The sequence below is a fragment of the Podarcis raffonei genome, chromosome 3 (genome assembly GCF_027172205.1).
Source record: "Podarcis raffonei isolate rPodRaf1 chromosome 3, rPodRaf1.pri, whole genome shotgun sequence".
NCBI classification, from domain to species: domain Eukaryota; kingdom Metazoa; phylum Chordata; class Lepidosauria; order Squamata; family Lacertidae; genus Podarcis; species Podarcis raffonei.
Genome location: NC_070604.1, coordinates 109,404,445 through 109,413,962, shown reverse-complemented (window position 1 = coordinate 109,413,962; position 9,518 = coordinate 109,404,445). Strand labels below are relative to the sequence as shown.

At 46.8% G+C, this 9,518-nt stretch overlaps 1 protein-coding gene across 4 annotated transcripts in view; it reads right to left on the bottom strand.

The window, feature by feature from the left end:
• Window positions 1–4,661: 4,661 nt before the first annotated feature.
• Window positions 4,662–9,518, bottom strand: part of FOXN2 (forkhead box N2) — a 47,679-nt gene continuing 42,822 nt past the window's right edge. For 3 of the 4 annotated variants that reach the window (XM_053383575.1, XM_053383576.1, XM_053383577.1), the window contains exon 6: window positions 4,662–7,652. In XM_053383575.1, the coding sequence (XP_053239550.1) occupies window positions 7,087–7,652 (566 nt within the window). In that variant the 3' untranslated portion in view covers window positions 4,662–7,086. The remainder of the gene's footprint in view (window positions 7,653–9,518) is intronic. The other variant, XM_053383578.1, reaches the window with a different exon arrangement.

Sequence of the window (9,518 nt, the reverse complement as noted above, 5' to 3'; positions counted from 1 at the left end):
TTGTAAATCCAGGTGCAACCTGGGACTCAGCTATTCTCGGAGGAGAAAAAGTAGGTGCAGAGGCACTCTGCCGTTGGCAGTATGCAAACCGGCGCCTTTTAATAGGCAGGAAAGGCCAAATAAGGAAGAGGAAGGAGAAGCACCACTGAACAATTAAAAAGGCATTAACATCCTTTCAAGGTGCATTTAGAGAACAACTGCCCTTAGTTTCATGCCCTGGCTAGCAAAGTCAGCAGCACTTGCAAACACACAGGTATGCAACATGCCACTATCATGAGCGAGGGACTTGCGTTAATACTTCTCTACCAATGTTTGCTTCTGCCTTGTGGCCATCCTAACCTGTGTTGTTGGGAACAGCAGAGGGTCAAAGTCCCAGACCTGCAGGGAAGGAGCAAATTTTCAAGGAAGGGAAACAGAAACGCCAGACATCATCGGGTATTTCTCTGCTACGCCAGAGCTAACCGGATGCAAAGAAATCAAGGACTTCACCACAGAAAAGTGAGATGGGGAAGGGCTGAGATAGAGAAATGCTGGAAACTTTTCTCCGTTTGCTGGAACAGAAGTCTGCGTGGAGTCTTGCCATAGGAAGACACACAGGTTGACAGCCCACGAAGGAAAAGTACATAATCTGAACTACAGTAGCAGACCAACAGGGATCACGGACCTGCCAATGCTGAAAAATTGGGGAGCAAATACTTGCTCACACCACATGTTTGCCCGAGGATGGCAGAGCTGTTGTGCACAAGCTGCTGTAGGAATCAGGAGGGGTGCATTCTGGCCACCCTGGGAATGCGAGTGTGGCAGTTCCCTTCCCTGAACTTTTCCCACATTGCATTAGGCAAAGGGATCAACCTTTCACCTGTCTCCAAATTGTTCTAATAAGTATGTAAAACTCCAGGCAAAGCCAATCAAATTCAGGAGTTGTGTGTCTGTGATTTTTTTTCCCCAACTCCACCCACCCACCAAATGAAAAAAGATTCGTGCGCATAGCATTATCAGGAAGAGGGTTGTACGAAACCTCTCTCTAAGGTGCTGACTTTCTACATGCAGGGAGCGGTGATGGTTTTAACATGAACAAAACAAAAAAACCCGACTACGTCCCATCTGCAGTTTGGATGACACTGGTTGAAGTGATGGAATGCAGAATTCCATCCTTCCAGGGGCAGCATTCAGGTGGACCATGGCTTACTGTGAGTGAGCAGAGTGCTGGGACAGACTCCCAGTTCCTTGCTACTATGCTCTTCCACGAGCTCAGGCAATCCTGGGCCTTGGCATCCCATGGCATCTGCACCAGCGCCCATGGTTTCATACTCCCAAACAAAACGCTATCAGGAAGAGAAGAGCAGACCTTGGCTTCAAGCAATGGTTTGTTTGGAGAGAAACAAACCCGAAGCACCAGTTCAGACACCACACAGTAAGCAACACGGAGGAACAAAATTGGGGAGCCTGCACTAGTCCACTGCTTGACCACGGTAAAACATGGTCTATGGCATACAGGGTAATCCAAATGCATCCCGTCAGATCCCAAGCTCCAGACGATGACGTCATTACACTGCCACTAGTTTCAGCCCTTTAATTCGAACTTACAGCGGAGGTATTTTTCCTCCTACTTTTGTTCCCACGCCACGGGGACATGTTCCCGTGTTATTGCTCCGCCTTTGTCCGTGGAAAATCAAGAAAACCTAATTAATGAAACAGTGAACAAGTACAGCACATTCCCCGGCACAAAAGTGACACTAGATACTTCACTAGTAAAGAGGGAGGACGCACGGGGACAATTCTGCACACACCAATTTCTGGCAGGCAGGGGTTAAGGGAAGAAGAGCAAGGTGGCAGACAGAACAGGGCAGGTGTAAGACAACAAGACTGATCCAACAAGTTCTAGGGGGAAAGGAGCCTCATTTGGAAATCTGGTCAATTTTAGCCGGAACTGAGTTTAGTCCTTGCCGGCTTTCAAAAGATACACAAAAATGAAAGAAACACGTCCTTTTTATTATTTAAAAAATAAATAAAATCCAGCCCTATCGTTATCTGTATTAGTACAAAAACAAATTCCACACCACGTAAGTTATTGAACACTTATTTTGGACGAATGTTAATGGGAGGGACACCTCTTTTCAGCACATACGACATACAGGAATTTAAAGATGTGCATTTGCACTTAAATTACAAGCTTGTCCATTTGCAATGAGTTCACATTCAACCCCCATGCGGCAGGTGCTCAAGACCACTGAGTAGGACATCGTTTTTCACTTAAGGAGGTGGGCTCACAAGTCACACCTGTGGCAAAAGCCATGACATGGGAAGGATGTCCGTCTAGAGCCATTCGCAAGTTCAGACATGAGCATCTATTGGCCCCTTTCTTTCTCTGCATTTCTGCCAAATCTACAGCTTCGGTAGTTTCTATTGAGTGAAAAATATTTTGCAAATTAATCCCACCTAATGACGCACAAACTGATCCCAAGCTGCTACAATAGTAGTTTTGCGGGTATTGTTCAACTGCTCCCAATTGTTTTAGTTTCCATTCTGTTAAAATCTTCAACAGCCAATATTCAAAACGACCTGTGGGCGCCCTTGAAAGCATGGCAGTCAGAGTCTTTAAGCAGCCTCGGCTCAGCATATCTGCTGGAAGACCTCCCCCCCATAAACCACCCCAAGACCAGCAGGAAGGATTCCACTCTGAGTGTTGTTTTATGGAGATGAGATCTAGCGAAACTTAGAGCAGAGCCTTTTCGGTCGTGGCACCACAACCTTAAGAACAGCCTGCACAAAGAGGTCCACTGAACACCCTCTTTGTACAACAAATAAGAACTTTTAAATTTAAAGGATTTTAAACCATAGGCTGTGCGCAGTCAATGTGGTACCCTCTAATTGTCTGGCCAATAGCCAGGGATGATGTGAGCTGTGGTTTTAAACACCTAGAGATCACCATGTTGACTACCCCACCAGAGGCTTACCAAGCCAGGCTTCCGTTTTCTTTTGTTCTAGTGGACTTCTTAAAGATGTCCTTTGAAAGTATTCAATTTCTTTTTAAAACCTATAAACTTTTAAAAAGAAATGAATCACAAAGCATCATGTCTGACTTGCAGGTAGACCCACTTGTAAACCCTTCCCATGTTTGACTTGTTGCCGTGAAGTTCTGGGAAGCAAAACAGTGACACAGGAAACGTCTCTAAAAGGGCTTTTCAGCAAGAAGATTGTTTTGGCCAATCCATCAGAACCTCTGGGGAGAAGTGAAGCAGCAGGCAACATACACGATGGGCACCATTGGCGTTTATAGACTTTTACATCAGAGAAAGTGGTGTACAAACAGGTGAGAGCGTGCAAACACCCATGCATTAGAGACTTTTTTTGTCTAGAAACTAGCAACATGATTACAGAGCAAGAGCCATTTACAGTTTACTACCATTTGAACGAAAGATTTCCTCTGAAATTCTGGGAGGGGGTGGAATGCTACATAAATCCTTGCAAACATAAGGCCTACACTGGGAGAATCTCTTGACCAGGTTATGCAGTTGAGAGTAGTTAGGATCCAGCAAACCACGTCAAGGTCCAGAGCTGGGCGAAAGCCTGGTTTGGGTTCACTGGATCCCAGCCCAAGGCATTGAAAGTCTACAGCAAGGGTAGCCAATAGGATGTTTTCTGGATCTTGCTGAGCTCCAGTTCCCATCAGCCACACCCAATATGACCAATGGTCAGGAGCAATGGAACTGGTAGCCCAAGACATATGGAAGGCGTGAGGGATACTGGGGTGTGTGTGTGTCTGCAGAATGGTTTTAAGAATTATTAAGCTGGCAGAGTTTATACCAGGTGTATAAGGCGGCTTGCGTTCATGAAGAGGCAGTGAAATCAGAACTCTTGACCACCTCTGGCTTAGTCACCAAGGAGCCAGAGAAGCTCTGCACCATTAATAGAAGTTTAGCTTCCCGCCTTCATTCTCTGCCAACCGGGAAGCATTTTGCTAATGGGGAGGCGAGGTTTGCTTAACCAGCCGCTCGTGACTGCTGAACACTCAGAAACAAATTAAAAAATGGCACTTCAAGCTGACCTTCCATGCCAGGCAGAATGAGCTACGCTAATGCTTTGATCATTGCAAAAGAATGCTCAAGGGGTTCTCAGAACCACAGGGCGCACTTCGCAGAAATGTTTCCTGCACAAGCATCGACCGAAAGGAACAGGAGTGGGGTAAGAGCTTGGCTGTGCCTCCCTGGAGAGACTCAGACGGGACTGACATGGGAGATCTTTCCAGTGGCACCGTGACAATCCATTCCCAGGCTACTATTTCACTCCAGTCAGGGCCATTTCCCAACAGGACATGGGTGCGGGATCCATCCCACCCCCCTCGGTCCTTCCCTCCATCTCCCAAACTCATCATTACAAGTGCCAGGAACAGCAAAAGGTCTAGACTGGACTACACACTTGCCCCTGGATGGCAGACTGGCCGCACCATTCAGGCAACGATGCCTCCATCTGCCTAACAGCAGCCAAACAACACAGAAGACCCAGGAGGACACAAACACCCTGTGTCATGGTTCGTGGGAATGGTAAAATACACAAAAGTTTCCCGTGGAAGTCCATGCACGAGGCATATGTCATCGCACAGAAAGGGCTGTGTCGGAAGATGGAAGGTGTCTAGATCATTACCTGGACTTAGCCCGCACTCAGGGCTTCACAGGCGCATCTTTACCATTCCCACATTACACTTTAAGCACGCGCTAGAATACTGTGTTGGCGGAAGAGCAAGCACAGAGCTCTTGGGCTTCCTTGACACTTGACAAGGGAGGGGATATTATTGCTGCGATAATGGATAAAAAGAAAGGTGCCATTCTGGCTGCACGAACCATGGCAAAATTCCCGCTGATTTTAACAGGAGTCAGGATTTCACTCCAACGGTCACTGCTCCCCAAGGAAGATGGGACGGACGGCTAACCATCAACCGCAGGCATTTCCTAAGCTCCTCTCAGAGTCTTAAGGAGGGAGCGTAACTCTGCCCGCGCACACGTTAAAAAACGGTGCCCTTTAAGGCTGCGTATTATATACTGTCTTCTTGAGGGATGCTAGGTTAATACAGTGCAAAACTGAAGCACACAGTAGAAGAGAAGGAAAAAAGGTCGGTTTTCCAAGTGGAGTAAGAATGCATTCAAGAACCTAGTCCTCATTGAGGCTGCCAGCTCTGTTTGTACGGTTCTGCTTCTGACTGCAGGTGGGGGCTCACACAGTGTAAAGCTGCACGGCGATTTGAATGATTTTTACGTTTAAAAGAACTTGATGTCAGGAAGAAAGCCAGGCTAGAGTCCTTCCCCTGGACACCTATTTGAGATTTTCTGCTTCATGCAGAACAGTAATCAATTGTGTGTGCCCTCACCTGTAGCCTAAAATGGTCCAGTCCAGAACAAGCTTTTCTCCTCAGTGAGAAGTAGGCCAGCATCAACCACTGTAACCTTAAAGAGAAAAGAAAGAAACCCATTTCATTATGCTTCACCTGAACATGTAACTACAAGTTCTCTGTGCAACAGCCATTTACAATTTTAGCAGTCAACATTTTTCACTCAATCTGGCTATCGAGACCAAAAGAACATTGGGTTTGCTAATAAAAGTGTGCGCTGAAGATCTAAAGTATAATAATAAAATATAAGAAAGAAAGAAAGACAAGAAAAGGAACCAGCTCCTTACTTTGTGCTGTTCCAAGGAAGGTGAAAACAAGAGTGGAGATTAACCCTTCAAGATTAGAGTCTCAAAAACATCCACGTTTACATGTTGCATTCCCAACACCCTCCCTGTGTTATCACTGCAGACATCAGTCAATCGGTAACTGACCCACCATGGCAGTTGTCTACTATTCAGGTTATTCCAGACCCTCGACTTGCACATGAGACAATTATGCAACAACGGAAGCCAAGCTGAAAGCTGGTAGACCTTATCCTGCGTTTGCAAATACTTAAATCAGAACACGTGAAGGTGTCAGAACCAGATCAAGGATAGTCAACTCCATGCCCTTCCATTCTTGCTGGACTCCCAAGTCCCATCAGCCCCAACCAGCATGGACATTGATCAAGAAGGGTGGAAGATGGAATACAAAACTGGAAGAGCACCATGTTGACTACCCCTGGTCTAGAACCGAGAGAGGTAGGAGCCCGTGGGCACAGAGAGAGGGGGCAGGATTGCACCTGCTTGTTCTCCTGCTCCCAATGTACCTCCCTCCACTTTCAGTCCCACCTGGGATTTGTGAATTGCATGTCAGTCTGGAACAGGAGACAGTCCATGTAGCCTTTTCCCACTTGTTCTCCACCGACTGATCTTTGAGGGCCAAAAATTATGCAGGCTGAGAACTACATGTGTAGAGTTCAATGCAGGCACTGCATCCACTCCACCCTCTCCCCGAAAAATTAGAGAAAGACAGACTACACATTGGACTTTATGCGCCATAACATACAAGCACCGGGCCTCGCTGCGGAACAGGTGCGCCAGGAAGCAAGGCACAATTCTTCACTCCCATTGGAGGAAATGGGGCATGTGTGGCCCTCTAGATGCTGTTGGACTACAACTCCCATCAACCCCTGCCAGCACAGCCAATGGGGAGGGCAGAAGGAAGCTGCAGTCCAGCTCCCAACATCTGATTGGCTGCCCTGTTCTCTGCGCAGAGCCTGATGAACTCAGACAGGTCAAATGAAGCCCCCAGGTTCCAAACCCAAAGAGATGTACAAGGTATGAGATGATAGAGATACTGGCACCCACTCCTCCAATAAACTCAAATATTCAACTTTGCTAAAATTACCAGGGAGAAGGAACTGCTGTGTTGGTTTGTTGGTTGGTTTGTTTTGCCCCCGTCCCACCTGTTTTGCACAATTGTAATCCACTCTTCAATGCTTCAAAACCACCGCTTTTGCAATTAGAAAAAGAAACAAATTGCAAAACTATAATCTGTGAAAATAAAAATACATGAACAAAAAGTCCTTTTATGGCTTTGATCTCCCTTGTGAAGGGTAAAAAGTAGAGGAGTATTGCCACGCTAAAAAATAAAATATGCATTTATCTCTATTGATAGACGTATCTTCTCCCCCCCCCCCCCGTCCCCAAACACACTTCTCAGGCTGTGACGTCGTTCCTTCTCCTTCGTTTCTGGCTATTGGTCTTTGCAGTACTTATGAGGGAGCCTAGACAGGGGCTAATCCCGGCTAGATGAAGCAGAGACCCGGCCGCCTCTTTCAGTTCCTCGTCGATTTCTAGGCACAGCTCCTCCAGGGCTTTCTTGCGAGGCTGGGCCTTGTCCGAGGTGGCGAGGCACGGCTGCGAGGTGTAGCCGCTATCGGCCAGGGGGTCGTCGTCATCGTCCTCTTCGCGGTCGTCTCCGTCCGTGTCCACCTCGCTGTGGAACCCTTCGCTGCCCTCGCTCCCCACCCGGCTGGCTTCGGAGACAAACTCGTAGACCTCGTCGACGGACGACAGGGAAGACACACTCGAGGGCGACACGCAGCGCTGCGAGGCCACGCTGCTGGCACTGTAGTTGTGGTCCTCGTTGGGGTCAATGTTGGGGACGGGGAAATCGCTCCCCCCGGGACTTGACTTGCCGTGGCTTTGGAACGTGCTGACGTAATTCCTTTTCTTGGACAGCTTGAGAGGCTGCGGCTTCTTACCTGAGGAAAATAAAGAGTCTTGTCAGAAGCGGGAGGGATCAGTGCCTCGCCTCCCCACCCCACCCCACCCTGATGCCCTCCAGATGTTTTGGGTGGGCTTTTCTGCAGCTGGCTATGTTTAGCCTGGAAAAGAGGAAATAACGAAAGCCACCTTCAAATATCTTAAGGGCTTTCCCATGGAAGAGAGAGCAAGCTTGTTTTCTCCTGCTCTGGAAGGTAGAACTCGAACCAACAGCTTCAAGCGACAAGAAAGGAGATTCTGACTAAACATCAGGAAAAACTGTCTGACAGTAAGAGCTGTTCGGCAGTGGAACGGACTCCCACGAGAGGTGGTGGACTCTCCTTCCTTGGAGGTTTTTAAATAGAGATTGGATGACCATCTGTCATGGATGCTTTAGCTGAGATTCCTGCATTGCAGGGGGTTGGACTAGATGACCCTCAGGGTCGCTTCCAACTCTACAATTCTATGATTCCATGAAAGGGGTCAGGTTTCCAATACCAGCGTTCGGCAAGCACCATCTTTTAGACCTGAGGTTCCCAAAGATTTCTGGGCCACTTAACTCCATTAACTCATCCCTATTACCCCGTACCCTACAAAAAGCTTTATTCAGAATAGCGGTTTCCACAACCCACAAAGGAAAATAACAACGCGATACAATTCAAAACAGTAACCATTAATGGCACATTTATCCAAAATCCAGTTAAAACTATGTGCAGTGGTTTAATTATTTTTAAAAATTGGGTGAATTTGATCCAGTGATACCAGCTTTCCAAAGTCTGATAGTTACCGGTATTTACACCTCCAGTGCCCCCCCTGCCGCCGCCTCTGTGACCCCTTAGCACCCCCCAGACAATCCCGCCACCCCTGGGGGGGGCAGGACCACCCACTTTGGGAAATGCTGATTTAGACCCCTGCTGAAAACTTTTCTGTTTTGGCAGGCCTGTCCAGACACATGATTTTGTTACGATCTGTTGTTTTTAGATGCCAAAAACCTTCTTTAAATACGTCTTCACTTTATTTCTAATTGTGTTTTTATTACAAATGTGTTTGGTGCTCTGGGCTGCTTTCAAAGGAAGGACATGCTGTAAGTTTAACAAACAGATATAAAAAGGTAAAGGACCCATGGCAGTTAAGTCCAGTTGCAGAAGATTCTGGGGTTGCGGCGCTCATCTCACTCTATAGGCAGAGGGAGCCGACATTTGTCCACAGACAGTTTTTCCCGGTCATGTGGCCAGCATGACTAAGCTGCTTCTGGTGAAACCAGAGCAGCACACGGAAACGCCCTTTACCTTCCCACCGGAGCAGTACCTATTTATCTACTTGCACTTTGATGTGCTTTCGAACTGCTAGGTTGGCAGGAGCAGGGACCGAGCAACGGGAGCGCACCCCGTCGTGGGGATTTGAACCGCTGACCTTCTGATCGGCAAGCCCAGAGGCTCAGTGGTTTAGACCACAGCGCCACCCCCGTCCCATAACAAACAGGCATAATAAATAAATTTAATTACTTTTGTAACTTTTATTGTCATTATCTAATTTCTAATATCTTTTTATTGATATTATATATATTCTTCTTTTTGTTGTTGTCCTGATTTATCAATAAAATCATTAAAAATAATAAATAAATTTAAAGACACCAGAAACTGGTGTTTTTTCATTTGTGTTTTTTGTATTTTTATGTCACGAACCGCTCCGATATCTACAGATGAAGGGCAGTACGCAAATATATTAATAATAGTCACCACGGTGCCCTTCAAAATTTATTGGACCCTGTTGTTGAGAAATCCCATGCATTGTGTAAGGCATTCCAAACATTTGATTCGGAACGTACATTTATGTGGGAAGTTTTCTGTCTGGTCCGACGACAGTTGGTTTAACTGTGGCTG